At 40.1% G+C, this 22,614-nt stretch overlaps 1 protein-coding gene across 4 annotated transcripts in view; it reads right to left on the bottom strand.

Annotated features, from left to right (window-relative positions):
* Positions 1–5,543: 5,543 nt before the first annotated feature.
* LOC132400548 (24-hydroxycholesterol 7-alpha-hydroxylase) overlaps positions 5,544–22,614 on the bottom strand; it is a 54,679-nt gene continuing 37,608 nt past the window's right edge. For 3 of the 4 annotated variants that reach the window (XM_059981612.1, XM_059981611.1, XM_059981609.1), the window contains 8 exons: positions 20,565–20,660; positions 20,072–20,162; positions 16,795–16,928; positions 15,556–15,651; positions 13,449–13,537; positions 10,187–10,274; positions 9,005–9,109; positions 5,544–8,919 (listed from right to left, as the gene is read on the bottom strand). In XM_059981612.1, the coding sequence (XP_059837595.1) occupies positions 9,041–9,109; positions 10,187–10,274; positions 13,449–13,537; positions 15,556–15,651; positions 16,795–16,928; positions 20,072–20,162; positions 20,565–20,660 (663 nt within the window). In that variant the 3' untranslated portion in view covers positions 5,544–8,919; positions 9,005–9,040. The remainder of the gene's footprint in view (positions 8,920–9,004; positions 9,110–10,186; positions 10,275–13,448; positions 13,538–15,555; positions 15,652–16,794; positions 16,929–20,071; positions 20,163–20,564; positions 20,661–22,614) is intronic. The other variant, XM_059981610.1, reaches the window with a different exon arrangement.

Genomic DNA, 22,614 nt, shown 5'->3' on the forward strand with positions numbered 1-22,614 from the left:
CAGAAAAGGATCCCCTTCTTCCCATTCTTTGCCTCCTGCCAATCAGTCACTTCTTTATCCATGCTAGAATGTTTCCTGTAATAGCATACACACTGAGCTTGTTATGCAGCCTTGTGTGGCACCTTGTCAAGGACCTTCTGAAAATCCAAGTACACAACATCAACCGATTCTCCTTTGACTATCCTGCTTGTTATTTCTTCCAAGAATTCCAACAGAATGTCAGGGAAGATTTTCCCTTGAGGAAACTATGCTGACTACAGCTTATTTTATCATCTGCCTCCAAGTTCACTGAGACCTCATCCTTAATAATCGACTCCCAACATCTTCCCAACCACAGACGTCAGACTAACTGGCCAATAGGTTCATTTCTTCTGCCTCTCTCCTGGAAGAGTGGAGTGACATTTGCAATTTTCCAGTCTTCCAGAACCATTCCAGAATCTAGTGACTCTTGAAGTATCATTACTAATGCCTCCACAATCTCTTCAGCCACTTCTTTCAGATCAATGGCATGTGCACCATCTGATCCAGATACTTATCTACCTGCTGACCTTTCAGTTTCACAAGAACCTTCTCTCTAGTTATGGTAATTTTACACACTTCATGCCCTTTGACACCGGAAACTTCCACCATACTGCTAGTGTCTTCCACAATGACGACTGATGCAAAATACTTATTCACTATTTCTGCCATTTCGTTGTCCCCCATTATTACTTTTCCAGCATCATTTTCCAGGGGTTCTATATCCACTCTTACCTCTTTTTTTCATTATATGAATCTGAAGTAACTTTTGGTATCTTGTTTAATATTATCGGCTAGCTTACTTTGGTATTCCATCTTTACCTTCTTAATGACTTTTTCAGTTGCCTTCTGTTGGTTTTTAAAAGGTGCAATAATAACGGGGTTGTCGTGATGGGAGATTTTAATTTCCCAATATTGATTGGCATCTCCCTTGAGCAAAGGGTTTAGATGGGATGGAATTTGTTAGGTGTGTTCATAAAGTTTCCTGACACAATTTGTAGGTAAGCCTACAAGAGGAGAGGCTGTACTTGATCTGGTATTGGGAAATGAACCTGGTCAGGTGTCAAGTCTCTCAGTGGGAGAGCATTTTGGAGATAGTGATCACAATTCTATCTCCTTTACCATAGCATTGGAGAGGACTAGGAGCAGACAAGTTAGGAAAATGTTTAATTGGAGTAAGGGGAAACATGAGGCTATCAGGCAGGAACTTGGAAGCATAAATTGAGTGGGTGTTCTCAGGGAAATGTATGGCAGAAATGTGGCAAATGTTCAGGGGATATTTGCGTGGCGTTCTGCATAGGTTCATTCCATTGAGACAGAAAGGTTGGCAGCATACAAGAACCATGGTGTACAAAGGCTGATGAAAATCTAGTCAAGAAGAAAAGCGTACGGAAGGTCAAAATAACTAGGTAATGATAGAGATCTATAAAATTATAAGGCTAGCAGGAAGCTTAAGAATGAAATTAGGAGAGCCAGAAGGGGCCGTGAGAAGGACTTGGCAAGCAGGGATAAGGATAACCTCAAGGCGTTCTACAAGTGTGTGAAGAGCAAGAAGATTAGACGTGAGAGTTTAAGACCAATCAAGTGTGACAGTGGGAAAGTGTATATGGAACCTGAGGAGGTAGCTGAGGTACTTAATGAATATTTTGCTTCAGTATTCACTATAGAAAAGGACGTTGGCGATTGTAGGGATGACTTACAGTGGACTGAAAAGCTTGAGCATGTAGATATTTAGAACGAGGATGTGCTGGAGCTTCTGGAAAGTATCAAGTTGGATATGTCATCAGGACTGGATGGGATGTACCCCAGGTTACTGTGGGAAGCGAGGGAGGAGATTGTTGAGCCTCTGGCAATGATCTTTCCATCATCGATGTGGATGGGAGAGGTTCCGGAGGATTGGAGGGTGACAGATGTTGTTCCCTTATTCAAGAAAGGGAGTAGAGATATCCCAGGAAATTATAGACCAGTGAGACTTACTTCAGTGGTTGGTAAATTGATGGAAAAGATCATGAGAGGCAGGATTTATGAACATTTGGAGAGGCATAATAAGATTAGGTATAGTCAGCATGGTTTTGTCAAAGGCAGGACGTGCCTTATGAGCCTGATTGAATTTTTTGAGGATGTGACTAAACACATTGATGAAGGTAGAGCAGTTGGTATAGTGTATATGGATTTCAGTAAGGCATTTGATAAGGTACCCCATGCAAGGCTTATTGAGAATGTAAGGAGGCATGGATTCAAGGGGACCTTGCTTTGTGGATCCAGAACTGGCTTGCCCACAGAAGGCACAGAGTGGTTGTAGATGGGTCATATTCTGCATGGAGGTCAGGGACCAATGGTGTGGCTCAGGGATCTGTTCTGGGACTTTACTCTTTGTGATTTTTATAAATGACCTGGATGAGGAAGAGAAGGGATGGGTTAGTAAATTTGCTGATGACACAAAGGTTGGGGGTATTGTGCATGGTGTGGAGGGCTGTCAGAGGTTAAGCGGGACATCAATAGGATGCAAAGCTGGGCTGAGAAGTGGCAGATGGAGTTCTACCCAGAGAAGTGTGAAGTGGTTCATTTTGGTAGGTCAAATATGATAGCAGAATGGTAAGACTCGGCAGTGTGGAGGATCAGAGAGATCTTGGGGTCTAAGTCCATTGGACACTCAAAGCTGCTGTGCAAGTTGATTCTGTGGTTAAGAAGGCGTACGGTGAATTGGCCTTCATCAATTGTGGAATTGAATTTAGGAGCCGAGAGGTAATGTTGCAGCGATATAGGACCCTGGTCGGACCCCACTTGGAGTACTGTGCTTAGCTCTGGTCTCCTCACTACAGGAAGGGCATGGAAACTGTAGAAAAGGTGTAGATGAGATTTACAAGAATGTTGCTGGATTGGGGAGCATGCCTTATGAGAATAGGTTGAGTGAACTTGGCCGTTTCTCCTTGGAGTGATGAAGGATGAGAGGTGACCTGATAGAGGTGTATAAGATGACTAGAGACATTGATCGTGTGGATAGTCAGAAGCTTTTTCCCAGGACTGAAATAGCTAAGATGAGAGGGCACAGTTTTAAGCTGCTTGGAAGTAGGTACAGAGGGGATGTCAAGGGTATGTTTTTTTACGCAGAGAGGTGAGAGTGTGGAATGGGCTGCCGGCAACGGTAGTGGAGACGGATACAATAGGGTTAAGAGACTCCTGGATAGGTACATGGAGCTTAGAAAAATAGAGGGCTATGGGTAACCCTTGGTTATTTCTAAAGTGCGTGTTCAGTACAACATTGTGAACCAAAGGGCCTGTATTGTGCTGTAGTGTTTTCTATGTTTCCCAATCCTCTAAATTCCCACTAATTTTTGCTCTATTATATGCCCTCTTGTAGGCTTTGCCTTCTCTTGTTAGTCATGGTTGTGTCATTTTTCTTTTAAAATACTTCTTCCTCTTTGGGAAGTATGGATCCTGTGCCTTCTAAATTGCTTCCAGAGATTCCAGCTATTGCCACTGCCGTCGTCCCTGCCAGTGTTCTTTTCGAGTCAATTCTGGCCAACTCCTCTGTCATGTCTCTGTAATTCCCTTTACTCCACTGTAGTACTGATACATCTGACTTTAGCTTCCCCTTCTCAAATTTCAGGGTAAATTTGATCATGTTATGAGCACTTTCCTCAAATGGCTCTTTTACCTTAAACTCCCTAATCAATTCTGGTTCATTGCACAACACCCAATAAAGAATAGCTGATCGTCTAGTAGGCTTAACCATGAGCTGCTCTAAAATGCCATCTCATAGGCTGTCTAGAAATTCCCCCTCCTTGAGTACAGCACTAATCTGACTCTCCCAATCTACCTGCATAATGAAGTCTCCCATGCCTATTATTGCGTTGGCATTTCTATCTCCCACTGTAATTTGCGGATCACATCCTTACTACTGTTTGGGTGTCTGTATGCAACCAATCAGGGTCTTTTTACCCTTGCAGTTCCTTAGCTCTATCCACAATGATTCAACACATTCCAACCCTCTTTCACCTCTTTCTAATGATTTGATTTCATTTTTTACCAACAGAGTAACACCACCCCCTCTGCCTTCCCCCTCCTTTCAATACAACGTGTATCCTTGGACATTAAGCTCTCAGTGATAATCTTTCAGCCATGATTTACTGATGCCTACAATATCATATCTGCAACTGTGCTGCAAGTTAATCTACCTTATTCTGTATACCACACACATTCCGATACAACACCTATAGTTCTGTATTCAGCCTTTATAATTTTGTTGCACCATGCTCAACCTTTTGATTCCTAACTTTGTCTGAGGTCTTATCAACATCTGCCTCCACAACCTCTTCACTAACAGTTCTGGCACTCTGGTTCCAATCCCCCTGAAACTCTAGCTTAAACCCCACCATGCTGCATTAATAAACCTTCCCACTACGATACTAGTCCCCCTCCAGTTCAGGTGCAAACTATCCCTTCTGTACAGGTCCCACCTTCCCTGGGAGAGAGTCCGATGATACAAAAAAATCTCTTGACCTCCCTCCTACATCAACTCCTCAGCCACAAATTAAACTGCATAATCTTCCTAGTTCTGGCCTCACTAGCATGTGGCACAGGTAGCAATCCAAGATCACATTCCCAGAGGTTCTACCCTTTAACTTAGCACCCAACTCCATGAACTCCCTATGCAGAACCTCGTCACTTGTCCTTCCAATGTCATTGGTACCTAAATGGACTATGACTTGTGGTTTTTCACTTTCCCACTTAAGAATCCCGGACCCTGGCACCCAGAAGGCAACATACCATCCAGGAAACTCCTTCTTGCCCACATATCCTCTTGTCCATGCCCGATTTAACAAATCTCTTATAACCACTGCACATCTCTTCTTTCCTCTTCCATTCTGAGTCACAGAGGCAGACAGTGCCAGAGAACCAACCACTGTGATTTTCCTCTGTTAGTTGATATCTCCTGACGGTATCCAAAGTGATATACCTGTCGTTGAAGGGATGGTCACAGGGATACTCTGCACTGGCTCCTTAATCCTTTTCCTTTTCCAGACTATCACCCAGTTTCATGTGTCCTGCACCTTGGGTGTAACTACCTCTCAATATGTTCCATCTATCGCCCCTTCAGCCTTCCAAATGATCCGGAATTAATTCAGCTCCAACACCTTAACACAATTGTTAGAAGCTGCAGCTGGATGCACTTCTCGCGGTTGTAGTGGTCAGGGACACTGGAGGTCTCCCTGCCTTCCCACATCCTGCAAGAGGAGCATTGCACGATTCTACTGTCCCACCTGAGCAGATATAAAGTGAAGGATAAACTTGAGCTTTTCTTTCCTTTGCTTTCTCTGAGTGAAGCCTCAAAAGAGTCAAGCTTTAGTTTATAATTTTGCTCACTGATGACGACAAAATCTGAACCTTTGATATCCAGGATCTGCATCCCTTGCTCTAACACAAGCCCTTACTACCCCTACCTTTCATTCTTCCACTCCACCTGAGCATCCTATAATACACCCTCTTGGTCCCCAGGCAAGCAAAAATCGAGGGAGCAAAGATGCCAATTCAGTACACCAATTTAAAACACAAATCCTGACACAAGCCTGAACAAAAGAACAGGAAACTTAATGCAGATCAAACAAACTTTTTGACAAGCTTGGATATTCAATAGGAATAAAGATCCGAAGTCACCTGTTCCAGTCTGATGATTCAGGAAAAGTGAACTTGTCGGGGAGCTATGATAAATTGGTAAAAAGTCTGTAAGGTTTGGGATAAATATGTTGTCACAAAAGAAGTGATGGGTCCTGCTAAATCTAGATGACAAGATACTTAGAAGCAGGATAAAGCAAGAAATGGAAACATGCCAAAGACAGGAACAGTAGAAGGTCTGGAAATGTACAGAGTGGAGGGATGAAATTAGAAATCAAGCATTAAATATATAGATGAGCAAATTCAAAGAAAATCTAAAGATGTTTTACAAAGTGCAAGAGGATAACGAAAGAACGCATATTAGGGATGAAAAAGTAACTTACATGTGGAAGCAGACAATGTGGTAAGGTTCTTAATGACTATTTTTGCAATGCATTCACAAGAGAGAGTTTGACGTGGCATTTCAGGTAAATGCCATGAAACATTGGATGGGATAAACATAATAAAATGAGTGTTAACAGATTTAACATTTTAAAAAAGAATAATTTACCAGGTGCAGAGGAGAAAATTTCTGTTTGATTTCAGAATCAGAATCAGGTTTGATGTCATTGGCATTTGTTGTGAAATTTTTTGTTTCGCTGCCCCAGTAAATTACAATACATAATAAAAAGTATAAAATACAATAAGAAATATATACATATTAAATTACATATTGTAGTGCAAAAAGAGAGGGAAAATACCGAGGTAGTGTTCATGGGTTCATTGTCCATTCTGAAATCAGATGGGAGAGGGCAAAGAGGCATTTACTGAAATGTTGAGTGTGTGTCTTCAGGCTCCTGTACCCCCTCCTTGATGGTAGCAATGAGAAGAGGGCATGTCCTGGGTGATGGGGTCCTTAATAAAGGATGCCACCTTTTTGAGGCAGTGCCTTTTGAAGATGTCCTGGATTCTTGGAAGAATAGTGCCCATGATGGACCTGGCAGAGTTTACTTCTTTCTGCAGCTTTTTCAAATCCTATGCAGTGGCCACTTCATACCAGGTCCAGTTGGTGATGCAACCAGTCAGAATGCTTTCCTCATTACATCTGTAGAAATTTGCGAGTGTCTTGGATAGCATACCAATTCTCTTAAAATCCCTAATGAAATATCACTGTTGCCATGCCTTCTTTGTAATTGCACCAATATGTTTGGCCCAGGATGGATCCTCAGAGAAGTTGACAGCCAGAAACTCGAAACCGCTCCCTCGATCCATTTCTAATCCCTCAAGGAAGACTGGTGGGTGTTCCATCAACTTCCCTTCCTTCAGTCCACAATTCCTTGGTCTTACTGATAATGAGTGCAAGATTATTGCTGCAACACCACTCAACCAGCTGATTTATCTTGCTCCAGTACACCTCTTCATCAGTGTCTGAAATTCTGCCAACAATAGTTGTGACATTAGCAAATTTATAGATGGTGTTTGAGCTGTGCTTAGCCACACAGTCATGGGTGTAGAGAATAGAGCAGTGGGCTAAGCACACATACTTGAGCTGTGCCAGCATTGATTTACAGTGAGATGTTAATTCTGATCCATACAGCTTGCGGTCTCCCATTGAGGAAGTCGAGAATCCATTTGCAGAGGGAGGTCCAGAGGCCCAGGTTATGGAGCTTGTTGACTTGAACTGAGGGTATGATTGTGTTGCATGGTGAGCTATAGTCAGCAAATGGCAGCCTGATGTAGTTACTGCTATTGTGCAGGTGATCCAAGGCCAAATGGAGAGCCAGTGAGATTGCATCCATTGCAGGGGTATTGTGACAATAGGCAAATTGCAGTGTGCCTAGGTTTTTGCTTAGACAGGAGTTAATTCTTGCCATGACCAACCTCTCAAGATACTTCATCAGATTAGATGTGAGTGCCACTGGAGGATAGGTGTTGAGGCACCTTACCCTGCTCTTCTTGGGTACTGGTATGATTGTTGCCCTTTTGAAGCAAGTGGGAACCTCTGACTGCAGCTGTGAGAGACTGAAGATGTCTTTAAACCTTCTGACCAGTTGCTTGGCATAGGTTTCAGAACTCCATCAGGGCTTAATGTCTTGCAAAGGCTCATCATCTTGAAAGATATTCTGACATTGGACTTTGAGACAGAGATCACAGGGTCACCAGATGCTGCAGGGATTCACACAGATGTAGTTTTATTCTTCCCTTCAAAGTGTGCAAAAAAGGCTTTGAGCTCATTTGAGAGTGGAACATCACAGTTTCATGTTGAATTTCACTTTGTAGGAAGTAATGGCCTGCAAATCCTGCCCAGCTGATGTGCATTCCAGTCCATCTTTAACTGCCATCAGAATTGTTTCTCCACCCTTAAAGTACTGGATGCGGCCCAGTCCATCACAGGTAAAGCCCTCCCCACCATTGAGCACATCTAGACAAAACACTGTCATAGAAAAGGAGCATCCACCAGTTTTATTAATGTTTCTGGTACTAGCTCAAAAGGAATATTGAACAAATTGGAATAGAGAGATAGACAGTAACTACCAGTCCACCAGCTGTATTCTTTCAGTGCTTAATTTATAAGATTGGCTCTCAGTGATCCCTTATTAAGATTTTAATTTTATTTTGTCATATCCTATATCTTATTCAAGGAAGAGTATCACAACAGCAAATTATCTCAATGATCTGAAAACAACTCAGTGCATAGGAATTGTCTTCTTTAAATGTCAACTGTAAGTTGCATTTATTTAGAGTCTCTCTCAGCAACTTAACATTTGACACATAAAACAAAGTTAGATCAGACACATTAAAGATGTGAAGATCGTAACAATGGTAATTTTAGTGACGACTGTTCAAGAGGTTGCGGATTTGAAGGCGTGTGTTGTCTAGAACTAAGCTCTACGTGCATTGTATCCAATTGAGAATTTTGGATAAATACATTCATATAGCACAAAATATTGTCCCAAACAGAATTTCTGGGCTTGCGTGTGACTGAATTCCAGTTACACGTTATCTCATTTGTCGCCCCCATGTAAGAGCTCTGCACTTTTGCTATTAGTGTGTAGTGATCCACTTTGACCAGCCTTGCTTGCGATGCTGTATCTCAAATGTCGTGTTGGAAGGTGTTCTTAATCCATTCTCCCTTTGTTTCACAATCCTCATATTGTATGAGCTACTCTGCTTGGAGAAGTGCCATATTGATCCAATTCTCCCAAACTTCCTTATCGTCTTTACCAATCCTCTTGCTGAACAAGATTGCCTTTTACCATGATCTAACTGTTGTTCTGTGGTAATTACTTCCAACATACACATAATCTGGAAAATAGATCACATATATTCTTAGTTATTGCATTTATATTACACATAGAGAAAAACTGTTAGTTTTAAACATCAAAAGTACCATTGACTGCAGTTCTTACACTGGGCACGGAAGCAGTCATCGGGATTTATACTCAACTTTGCAAGGACCCAGTGGCTGCTGGGTTCCTACTAAATGAAAAGGGCTCTAGAAAATAGAGAAAGAAAGAAAATTTATAATCAACATTATATTTGAATTAATAGATTTCATTGTTGTTTCTTTCCACGCCTTGTGGTGCATCAGGCAGCAACCTTGCTGTTTCTTTAGCATTTTAATCGGTTTTGAGTGAGGTTGAGTTGTTAACTCGGCACTCAATCCAGCATGGATGGAAAGCAAGCAAAGAGCCGGCTGGATTCAAACACACCTCGAAGTCCAGTGCTGATGCTTCTGCACCACCGGCCGGCTAATAGACTTCATACTGCCATCAAAAGTATCACATATTATTGTGCAGCAAGCTTTTATTCAGAGATATACAAGTAATAATTGATAGAAAATAATTGTAGAAACAAGAATTAATAGCATTTTCACATACAAAAAAAAAACTGGAGGGACACAGCAGGCCAGGAAGCATCCATGGAAAAAAAAATCCAGATGATGTTTCGGGCTGAGACCCTTTGGCAGGACTGGAGGAAAAAAAGATGAGGAGTAGATTTAAAAGGTGGGGGAGGGGAGAGGGAACACAAGGTGGTATATGAAACCAGGCAAGGGAGGGATGAAGTAAAGAGCTGGGAAGTTGATCAGTGAAAGAGATACTGGGCTGGCGAAGAGGGTATCTGATAGGGAGACCAGAAGACCATGGAAGAAAGAAAAGGGGAGAGAAGCACCACAGGGAGGTAATGTGCAGGTAAGGAGATTAAGTGAGAGAGGGAAAAGGTGAATTGATAGCCTCTTGTTTGATGTGGATCAAATATGTAACACATTAGTTTTAATTTAAAACAGTTAGCTAACACACTAGCTTGAAGAGTTACCGTCTATATTTCCAGAGAAGCTGTAAATAGGCAAAGTTATTGTTAATGAAGTAGCAATAAATAAAATGTCAATTTTTTTCATAGAGCAATGTTCTGCCTATTTTTCCTTTCCCTGGATTACAACTTCTTAAAAATGTTTAATAAGGGATGTTATAAACTTTCTCTTCAGTCAACACACAGTGTCCTATAAAGAATGGTGATAAAACCACAGTTCATCAATACACATTTGGCAGATCTACTCTCAGGTTACTTTTACCTCTTTTGGGACAGGGTCCAAGAGAGTAAACTCGTACTTGTAAAGTATCAGAGCAGCAAACATTTGGATCTCCATCAATGCAAACCACCTGCGGAGAAAACAAAACAGCATTCGGGAGTAACAATCCAACACAGTTAGACTCCGAGCATCAATTATATTCAGCAAACAAAAATAAGACAAACCAAGCTCCAAGCTCCAAACTGCTGAGCCAATATGTATTGCCTTTTTCTTTCTTCATGGTTCAATGATATTCTTAAGCTCAAAATGATATATATATATATAGCTAGAGTTCCTAAGACTTTAGTACAGTACTGTCTTTGTCAACATGGAATGGAGATCAAGTTTGTGAATCTCGTGGGAGCAAAGGATATTGGGAATGTGGAGGGTGGAGCGCTGTGGGAGAGGTGGCAGGGAAGGAATGGCAGGGGTGGAGGGTGACACAGGTGCAGACACACCCAGCCTTGGGACATGAGGCAACCAGGCAAGGTCATTTGATTCCAAACAATTGGTTTATTGATCAAATACCTATGTCGGAATGCAGTTTATTGACTACAACTCAGCATTTAACACAATCATTCCTGCAGTTCTGATCAAAAAGCTCCAGAACCTGGGCCTCTGTACCTCCCTCTGCAACTGGATCCTCAGCTTCATAATGAGAAGACCACAATCTGTGCGGATTGGAAGTAACATCTCCACCTCACTGACAATTAACACTGGCGCACTTCAGGGATCTCTATACCCATGACTGTGTGGCTAGGCAGAGCTCAAATGCCATCTATAGATTTTCTGACAACTATTATTGGCAGAACTTCAGGTGGTGACAAGAGGGTATACCGGAGTGAGATATATGAGCTAGTTGAGTGGTGTTGCAGCAACAGTCTTACACTCTATGTCGGTAAGATTGAAGAACTGATTGTGGACTTCAGAAAAGGTAAGATGAGGAAACACATACCGGTCCTCATAGAGGGATCAGAAGTGGAAAAAGTGAGCAACTTCAAGTTTCTGGTTGTCAATATCTTGGACCCAACATATAGATGCAACTTCAAAGAAGGCACAACAGCAGCTATGTTTCATTAGGAGTTTGAGGAGATTTGGTATGTCACCAAAGACACTCATAAATTTCTTCAGATGAACCATGATGAGCATTCTGACTGGCTACATCACCATCTGGCATAGGGACTTCTGCACAGGACCGAAATAAGCTGCAAAGCAGTGAAAACTTAGTCAGCTACATGGACACTAGCCTCCACAGTATCCAAGACATCTTCAAGGAGCAAAGACTCAAAATGGTGGCCTCTATCATTAAGGACCCCCATCACCCAGGTCATGCCTTGTTCTCATCAGGAAGCAGGTACAAAAGCCTGAAGGCACACAGTCAATGATTCATGAACGGCTTCTTCCCCTCTGCCATCCCATTTCTGAATGGACACTGAACCCATCAAAACTGCCTCTCCACATTTTAATTTCTATTTTGCATTATTTATTTAACTATTTTATATATATGTATATCTATGTATGTATATATATATGTCTGTGTGTGTGTGTGTGTATATATATACACACACACACACATACACACACACATTAACTGTAATTCACAGCTTTTTTTCTGTTATTATATATTGCATTGTACTGCTGCTACAAAGACGACAAATTTCATGACCTGACTGATTACACCCCCTCCCCTTGCTTCCTCCCCTCTCCCTGCCATCTCTCCATTCTCAGTCCACAATAGAAGCCCATATTAGAATCAGGTTTATCATTACTCACAGATGTCATTTTGCAGCACCAGTAGCAGTACAGTGCCTGGTGTCTCAGGGCTGGGTGTGTCTGCTCCCATGCCACCTCCTGTTCCTGGCACTTCTCTGCCATCTGTCCCACACCACTACTCTTGCCAATCCCAACATACTTTGCTCGCACCGGATTTACAGGCTTACTCTCCACTCCACGTTGACAAATACAGTGCTGTGCAAAAGCCTTAGGCACCCTAGCTAAATATATATGTGCTTAAGACACTTGGACAGAACTGTATACATCATTATCACATTTTTTTCTGCTATTACCACTGAGTTTGCAAATTGTTCATGGCATCAGCATTTTATGTGATAATCTTTAAAGGCAAAATCTTTCTCTTTGTTAGGCTACAGAAGCAATACGAAGATCTATATTATGATTGCAAAGATCATATGATTGTAGGTTCAGCAATATAACCAGCCCCATTCATCTCTGAAGATGGCACATCAAACCAACTTCACAGAATTATAATTAATTTGACCCGAATACAGAATATGTATTTCTAACAGTTTATATTTAGTTTGTTGAATTACTATGTTCTTAGTTCCTAGTTATGGTTTCATTTTGATTCTTATATTTGTGAAGTTACTTTGCTGACATTGCTTGGAAAATAAAATCTGAGCCACACTGTGTTGCTTTCAATGTCTTGCCTAATGGAGCTGTGATGCACAAATAGAGAAATTCCTCAGATATGGCAGGGATTCCTGGAGACGTTTGACATGAAATGTATGCCAACTTGTATTCTTTTCATTAAAACAGCTAGCAAATCTCACAAGGCGCTAGGTGAGTCAGAATGCATTGTTTTATAAAACCTTAGCATTTTCTTGTGAATAATGATTAATTTTGATGGTTTACCAAATCTTCAATTAACATGTAATTCAAATGCTATTTTTATTGCATGGTGCTCTGTGAAGTTAATCTATTTCTTGAGGTAGTAATTAAGATTATTTTGGGCTGTTATGGTTGAATTCCTGGGCTGGCACACAGTGGGCACCACAGTGGCGTAGTGAGTGGCACAACACATTGTGGCTCAGGGTATCGGGAGTTCAGAGTTCAATCCCAATGTCCTCTGCAAGGAGTTTACATGTTCTCCCAGTGGAATGGGTGGGTTTTTGCTCCAGTTTCCTCTCTCATTCCAAAGTCCCAGTAAGGCCCATCGCACACTGTATCTCTGAATAAAAATATAGAACCATCTTGCTATTTGAAACTAACATTTGTTTATTACTGACAGACCTTTGGTGATCAGGACAGAAAGGATATTAATGATGGAGCAAAAAATGTTCATTGGAAGGACACTGTTTGTGAAAATGTGCATAATAGAAGTATTTTTTCTTCCCAGGTCTTTATCTATGCAGGACTGATTCTATCACAGTTATCAATGTCAATGGTTTGCAAACGATTGTTCAACATCTCAGTCTACAGTTATTAATCAATCAGCTTCATTTTATAACACAGCAAAGTTTCCTACCTTCCAGGACACTGATATCTGCCTCCTCCAAAAGCCATGAAGCCATCCAAAAAAACATTCCTTTCTGTGACTGCTTCCTTCCATCGATCCTGGTGGGAGCAAAACTTTTCACGGTAAGTGCTATGAGAATATTGCATGACACCAGGAAGACTGTGTATGCAGAGAAATTAGGGGTTACCAGAAATAACAATATATGGATCAAATACAAGTTGCGTTAATTAAGAAACTGGCTGAGCAAATGATATTTGGTTAAAAAAGTATAAAAGAGATTGCACATGAGATTCACCAGGCAGTTGTCTGGGAAGAAGCAGTTCATTTATAAGAGACTGGATAGGCTTGGTTTTTCTTTAGGTAGAGGGTGAGAAAGATCTGATGGGAGATCTACAAGATTACGAGGGGCATAAATGGGGTATGAGGCGGCCCCATTTTTCAAACGCTCGCTTTACGACAGCTCATTAGTACCTGTTTTCGCTAACCAAAAAGGATTTTCACTTTTACAAAAAAAAAGACACCTGCTTTATATGTCTGTTTACCCCGAGAAAGACTACAATGACCGTGAAGCCTTGTGCGGGCAGTTGTTTGCGCACGCATGTTCGTGCGTACGCGTGTATGTGCATACTCATGTGCATGCCAATTCTTTTTCTCTAAATCAATTTTGGCTCACTGTCTTCCCGAGTTTGATAAGTGAAACTACACTGTACATACAATATTTCTACTTTATATAGGCTGTACATTTATCAAATCATTCCTGCTTTTACTATATGTTAATGTTATTTTAGATTTTATGTGTTATTTGGTTTGATTTGGTAGGTAATTTTTTGGGTCTGGGAACGCTCAAAAAAATTTCCCACATAAATTAATGGTAATTGCTTCTTTGATTTATGACATTTCGGTTTCATAGGACCGGTCTACCTTCGGATTGCGGGGGAAGCCTGGAAACTTTTCTCCTCAGCAGAGGTGTTGGAAACTAGAGGGCACAGGTTTAGGAGATGGGAAAGAAAATTTAAAAGGGACATGAGGAAGAACTTTTTCACCCAGCGGGTGATTGGAATCTGAAATGCACTGCCTAAAGTAGAGGTGAAAGCAGCTATTCTCACAGAATTTTAGTAGTATGAGCACCAGAAATGCCAAAGTATACAAGGCATGAGCCAGTAAAATGGCTTGTATCCACATTGACTCAATGACTCAAAGAATGAATAATTGCTGAAAATCATTCAATGGAAGTGATAAGCAAAATTACAGACACATATAGGACAGTGATTTGATGATACTGTCAGATAGATTGGTCAAACCATCATGATGGTTGCAGAAGCAGGAAAGCAGTAAACAAAGTAGGAAAGAACATTATCCCAAGGAAGTTATAATGAAATTATATAGAGTTTTGGTCACTGCTAGAATGTGAACTTACTGGCATTAGGAAGAGAATTTTTTTTGCATTATGCACTTAAACTGTAAGGAGATATTGAGAAAAATATTGCAAGAGTGACACGGGTGGACATGCAAAATTGCTAGAATATAGTTTTAGAATTTCTAAATTGAAACTAAAATTAAATTGGCGAGAATGGGATACAATATTATGGTGTTCGCTGCCCCAACATACCTGACTCTGACTTAACCAGAATTTCTTTCTAGCACATTTCTTACAAAAATCCCCAAAGTTTTGACTTACATCAAATTAGATATTTCTTCCCAAACATTCATATCTCCCTGAATAATTATGAATTTACTTTTCTTGCAGAAAAAATTACAGAAACCATCACTTAATGTGAAAAAAGTTCAAGATTCAAAGTCTATTTACTATCAAAGTATGTATAAATTATACAATCTTGAGATTTGTTTGCATACAGGCTGCCACAAAGCAAGAAACCAAGGGAACTCAATTTTAAAAGAGGAGGGACCAATACCCAATGCACAGAGAGAAAAAAAAACACTAATCATGCAAACAACAAAAGCAAGCAACAGCATTCAGAACCAAACTGAGTCCTGAATGAACAAAAAAAAAATTCTTAAAAATTGTAAGTTCATTTGCTGGGTGAATTAAAATACTGGAAGAATATATATTTAACATTATAGGGTAGGAAGGAGTAGCAATGAAAGACATACTCACAGGAAGAAACTTTTCCGGTTCAGGAAAATATTTGGGATTTCTGTGTGCCCAATAAATCGACAACATGAGCATGTCTCCAGAAGGAATAATGTAATTCTGGAGTAAAAATATTTAACTGTTACATATATCTGCACATAAAATTCTTCTTTATTAGTACTCTGTAAATTGTATTGTCCCATTCTTTCACTTTTCTTCCTTTCCTCTCCGGGAAACATTTGATCACATTCCATGCAAGAGCTCTGAGCTAGTCACTAATTCAAATCTCACTCACTGACCGTTAGGAAGATGATTAATTTCTGAGAGGTCCTGATGCACTTCCCAGCTGAAATCTAGTTTGGAATTTATGCCATGTTTAAAATATCCCTGATCGTAATGGATAAAACACGTTCAACATTATAACTTAAGGAAAATTAATTTCAGTACATCCAGGTACCTGCAATTTGTACTTTTAACAAACAGCATTATACAGATATAATGCGTCAAAGCACTATTCTTTCCTAACTTAGTAATTTTCTCACCTGCAGAATATAAATTAATCAGAAATGGAGGAGTAACAAAAAGATTTCTGTCTGACCACCTCTAGCTTGACAGCTTGTCTCATGAGTCAAGTAGCAAAACACAAAGGGGAGGACTTAACGTATGCATTAAACTTCCAACTGCTCTCCATGGGCTCTGATTTTACCTTGAACTGACTATGACTTTCCTACCTTGCTCATCCAATTGATAGGAGAGTGGGATGTGAAGAAGTAAGAGAAAATCAATGTGACAAAGAGAAGCATGACTATTCATTCAGGCTTAGCCAAGAAAGCTTAAGTCTCCCCTACCTGGGTATCCCTAATCAGAGCTTCAGCAATATAGTGGGTACATTACTGGCCTAGTAATCTTGACAGCTGGGCTAATTATTTGGAAGCATTAGTTCGAATCGCATCATGGTATAATAAAACCATAAAATCATAAGACATAGAAGCAGAATTAGGCCATTTAGCCCATTGAGTCTGCTCTGCCATACCATCATTGCTGATTTCTTATCCCTTTCAACCCCATTCTGTGGAATTTAAATGCAGTTTAACCAACATACACAAACACATTTCAGAGTTCACAAGGGCACACTTTTTTGAACAACCAAGCTCCTATTTTTAAAGGATGTTTTTCTTCCCAAGTTTCTTAATACAAACAATGCATTCTTTTAAAAACTCCCAATATTATTCTTTGGATCAAGGCAGCAAAAACATAACTCACTTTAATTTTCAGAGGTTGCATCACTTTTCTTGTAATAACTCCTGGTGCTCGTAAACGAAGTGTCTCTAAAATGCAACACTTCAAGTATGGGAGCTTTTGTAGATCAGCGACGTCCATTTCAGTCTCTTTATTTGCTAGGAATTTTCAAATAAAAATGTAAGTAGAAGTTGCAACATTTTTATCACTGAATCATTCTGAATCTAGTTGTAATATTTGAAGATCCGCAAAGACACTTAAGTGTGTATCAAAGGATGGGCCTGGCACTTTATTACGTTGGATGAAAGGGGTGGAGGGAAATGAGAGAAGATATTGCACTGCCTTTTCAAGCTGAGACAGCTTTACAGTGGAAGCAATTGTTCTGACCATTGAAAGATGTCACCAGTCATGGTTGTCACCTATTGTTATACTCTATTCTACTGCTTGATACATTTTATACTGTATATATTTGAGTTTTGTTTTATTTGAAAACAGGATATGTGCTTTATTGATAAGACACATATTTTAATGCTCACTCTATTGTCCCTAGTCAAGAGGTAGTGAACCCCTTTTTCTGAACTGTTGTAGTGCATGTAAAGGTATTTTCACAGTAGAGTTGTGGAGAGAGTTTCAGGACACTGATCCAGCAACACTGAATGAATGGCAATATACCGTATTTCCATGTCAACGTGATATGCAGATTGGTGGGGGACCTACAGGAGTCCCATGTGTCTGCTTCACTTGTCCTTATTGGACACAGGTGTTGGAGAAGAGGTTGAATGAGCCACACTGTAAGTTTTGTAGATGTGCCATACTGCCAGTGTCACTTAAATGGTAAATGGGCAGTGATACTAACTCCACACCTCAACCTTTCAGTCCAGCTGGAACAGCCTTTAATTCCTCCCCTTGTGGCAGCTTCTCCTTCAAATCAGGTTGTAAATCTAGTCAGCTCCATCTTGGGTACTAGCCTACAAAGTACCCAGGACATCTTCAGGGAGCGGTATCTCAGAAAGGCAGCATCCATTATTAAGAACCTCCAGCATCCAGGGCATGCCCTTTTCTCACTGTTACCATCAGGGTGGAGTTACAGAAGCCTGAAGGCACACACTCAGAAATTCAAGAACAGTTTCTTCCCCTCTGCCATCCGATTCCTAAATGGACATTGAATCTTTGGACACTACCTCACTCTTTTTTTAAATATACAGTATTTCTGTTTTTGCAGTTTTAAAAAACTCTATTCAATATACGTAATTGATTTACTTGGTTATTTACTATTATTATTATTTTAATTATTTATTTTTCTGCTAGATTATGTATTGCATTGAACTGCTGCTGCCAAGTTAACAAATTTCACGTCATACATGCCAGTGATAATAAACCCGATTCTGAAATTTTGGTGTAGCTGTTATGAGTGGACTTTGCTCTCTAGCCCACTTCCCCACCTGCAGTCAGGGCTAGACAGAAGGATTGTGATTCATTAACCCTTTTAATTCTCAGATCAATAAGCAGCTGAGCCACTTCTAGCTGGACCCAATCAGTCACCTGGAAGTTTTATTCCAAGTAGTTTTCATAACTTTAGAGACATGCATCTGCAGATGCTGGAATCTGGAGCCGAAACAAAGATGTTTAAGGTACTCAATGGGTCAAGCAGTATCTGTTGAAGCAAAACAATGGCTGACATTTCAGGTTGAGACCCTGCATCAAGATTCAACTCAAAGCACTGCTTGACCCACTGAGTTCTTCCAGAATTTTGTTTTTTTTTTTAAACTTTCATAACTTACCTGCATTAAAAAAAATCCAAATAAATAGCTAGCTGATTTAAGAATTCATAGCCTCTGATCTTTATTAGATTGCACAGTGGTAAACTATTAATTTCAGTAATATTTATCCCTTTGCACCTGATCTGGTAACAATGAATAGGCAGAGACACTAATATTTGTGCCAACATGGACAGGAAACAGTACATTTTGTTGCTGACTGGAGAGCAAGATGCAGTGAGGTTTTGCCGGCGATAATATTCAGGTTACTGATCACAGGGAATACCATTTCAAAATTTCTGGATGGCATAAAATTTCTCAGTATAATAGGCAGTTAGCAAGAGGTCAACAGATTTTTTCAGCACATAGACTGACAAAGGAGGCCAAGCACAATGCAGGCAAAGTTTAATATGGATAAGCAGAAAGTGATGTACTTTGAATTAAATACCAGAAAATAATATACATATTATTATTTGATGGAGCTGCAAAAGAATTGTGAGCTGACATGAGTGATATGGGGCAAGGTTGGAAAAGTGGGCATACATTCAAACATTTTTGAAGATCGCTAGGTTAGTTGGAAAGGTAGTTAGAGAACCTCTGTATAAACGGAGCCTCCGAATTGCCTATCAAGGAGGACATAGACTCATTTCAAGTGCCGAGCACAATCATAAACAAAACACCAGAAATTATCTCAAAGCTCTCGAGATGATATGCATGTTGTTTACTGGGATGATACCAGCAAAAAAGTTCCTGCGTTATACGGAGTTTGGTAAAGCTGGGATTTTTGCTCCTACAGGAGCTCAGAATTTAAGAGAGAAGTAAGAGAAGGATGCGGTGGGTGATTAGGATTAGTGCAGAGAGAGAATGGTTCATTCAGTCCTAACAAAGGGTCTCAACCTGAAACGTCAACTGTTTACTCTTTTCTGAGTTCCTCCAGCATTTTGTGTGTGTTACAGAAATAGTTTAGAGAAAATGAGTTTAAAAGTTACCCCAAGTTTCTGATCCTTTAGCAAGATACCTTTACTTACCAGTGTTCCAGTTGAGATCATCTTTCTAATACACTAATAGTAAATAAGACTGGATACCAGAAATGTGACATTTATTTATTGATCGATCGATTGATAGGGATACAGTGTGGAGTAGGCTGTTCCGGTCCTTTGAGCTTTGCTTCCCAGCACCCTGATTTAACCCTAGCCTAACCATGAGACAATCTACAATGACCAATTAACTTACCAACCGGTATATCTTTGGACTGTGGGGGGAAACTGGAGCACCCGGAGGAAGCCCTCGTGATCACAGGGAGAAGATACGCACACATTACAGACAGCAACGGGAATCATAACGAACATTTCATTAGAGGTGTGGAAAATCCCAGAACAGTAAGCACCATTTGTGATGAGCTAGTATTTAAGAATCTTAAACCATATTTATGCATTGTATTTTATTAACTATATTTTAATGTGTTTAATATTTTATATATTAATTACATTTTACTAAGATCAATTAAATGGCATTATCTAATATTGAAGGTTTTAATCAATTACCTTGATTATTAAAAAAAGAACAGAGTTCTTGCATAATGGTCTTATAAACAAGTGGGCTTGAAATAATAAACGCAAGGGTCCAGAATGTGACCTGGAAAATCAAGAGCACATATTTCAATCAGGTCACCTCTTATTTTTCTAATCACCAGCAGATAATAAGCTGAGCCTGTTCAAAATTACTTCATTAAACAGCCTGTCTATTCCAGGCATCAATTATAGGCAGTAAGTCTTTGAACTTCCACTACAGCAATGCAATATAATATCTCAAACACTAACAGTTAGACAATTGGAGCTGGGATAGCAAAGACCTTTCCTATGAAATTAAATCCACACAGCACCAGTAACTCTACCCTGCACCACCAATATTCTGTAAGAAATTCTCAATCTCTTTAAAAACTCAGGACCTCATAAAGCCTGGAAGATTTCAGAACTGACAGCATATTTTATTTCTGTAATATCTGGGCAGAAAACAGTCAGCTGAGCAAGTACTCACTGGAAGTGCATTGGCTTGGGAAGCCCAGAGCATCAATAAACTGTAATTAGCAGTACAATTCCCATCCAAAGTATCAAGAAGGTGCTGCAACAAAGTCTGTAAAGAAAAAGTTAATTGATGGTGTCAACACAGCAGTTACTTAACCTGCAACACAAAGAACAACAGCAAAGTTGGGACAGATTCCATTACCCAGGCAGTGCAATCTGTGTCATCAATCAAATGACTAGAAATTGTATCAATGTAACCCCGTTTTATGCAAAATTACACGAAAACCCCAAAATTTGTTGTTTTTAACCCAATGGCCCCATTTTCCGTGTTGTATAATTCTATGGGTCCATTCAAAAATATTTTTGCTCAACTCTAGCAGAAACGTCGCCCATCTGAAATCTGGACTGACCATCGCTGAGTGCAGATCACCCTACCACTGGTTTCTTTTACCCATCATATTCCTCAGATATGATGATTCTATCAACGTGTGGGGTTTATTTTAATTTCGTAAGTGACAGATTTATTCACAAGGTTGAGAACTTCATGACTAACACACATCAAACAACGACAATGAAAATGAAAGAAGTCCATGATGAAAGAAGTGAATGAAGTCCATAAAGTGTACACCCACCAGATATCATTTTAAAGTCCAGACAAAATTTCCATGAAATTCATTGGAAAAATAATTGTTGTGAAAGTCTCTACTAAGATTGAGTCTTCTGTGAATAGGAAGGGTCACTGACTCACTAACCCAGTTTTTACCCCACCAAATTCCACTCTCCTATTCCATCGTATCTCCTTGACAGCAGATCTTGGTATAATGTTACCTAATCATCTCCGGCTACTCAAAAGCAGAATGCTAGAAGGCATTACCATTTTTTAAAATATCATTACATTCCCCAACTCTTGCTCCAAAAGATACTGCAGCAACACTACAAAATGAGAATAATTATGGCAAACATTCAGTACAAATAAAGTCTTATGCTCATATCCTGAATGGATTTTTCCTTTTGCTCTCATTCAGCACAAGACAGACCCTTCCAAGAAGCCTCCTGCTGCTGTCAGGACAGCCAGAGTTGATGCCCATTGCTGTGCCAACGACTACTGGCTGAACGTCTGCCTGAACATCCAATGCTCCGCTGACTCTGGCAACATCTACGGCATGTACGATGGCATAAAGAATGCTCTCAGACTGACCATCTCAAAGACCACTCCACTCAAGTCCTCGACTGGCGATGTCATCCCTGAGCAGGGAAAACAGATCGAAAGATGAACCAAACACTACCAAGAGAGAACGTTGTCTCAGATGCCACACTTGAGATCATCGTGAGTCTATCTGTCATGGAAGAACTTGACCTTCAACCTGGTCAGCAGAAAGGGCCTCTTCACACCGCTCCAAAAGACTGGATGTCTCTACAAGCTCCTCAAGATGATCATACCTTTCCATGAAGACATGAAGCCTCACTAATTAAAGTCTTTCCTGACTGAGCAGTGCCATGAGTTTCCCTGACTAGTAAAGCCACCCTTCCTCCTTTAATCACTCGAGCTCTGTTGTTTCTAAAACAATGGGATCCTAAGAAATTGAGCTGCCAGACCTGCTCCTCCTGTAACCAAGTCTTACTAATGGTTACAATATCATAATTCCATGTGAATGTGGGATTTGTATTGTCGACATAAACAGGAGATGAACTAAACATCGGCGTCAGAGGTGGTAAACATATGGCATGCATGCCCAAGATGGCACACACAAAATTTCATTGGCACCCAGCGTGTATTACTGCCCCTAAGTTCTTTAACCCTCAACCAAAACAAAAAGATACATAATGATTATCCTTACTGCCAGATGAAGCAGTGAATGACTCAGTGATGGGGATATGTTAAAGAATCATTCGTTTTTGACAGTTTTCCAGAGAAAAAAAATTACCATGGAATGCAAGAGAATCTTTGAGAAGAATATCACCAATTTGGGCATATGCTCTCAAAATGGTTCACTACCCTTGACCAATGGTATGTTTTGATATATTTGATTAATTCAAATAGCAGCTAATTTTTGTGCTTACAC

Source organism: Hypanus sabinus, chromosome 10 (genome assembly GCF_030144855.1).
Source record: "Hypanus sabinus isolate sHypSab1 chromosome 10, sHypSab1.hap1, whole genome shotgun sequence".
NCBI classification, from domain to species: domain Eukaryota; kingdom Metazoa; phylum Chordata; class Chondrichthyes; order Myliobatiformes; family Dasyatidae; genus Hypanus; species Hypanus sabinus.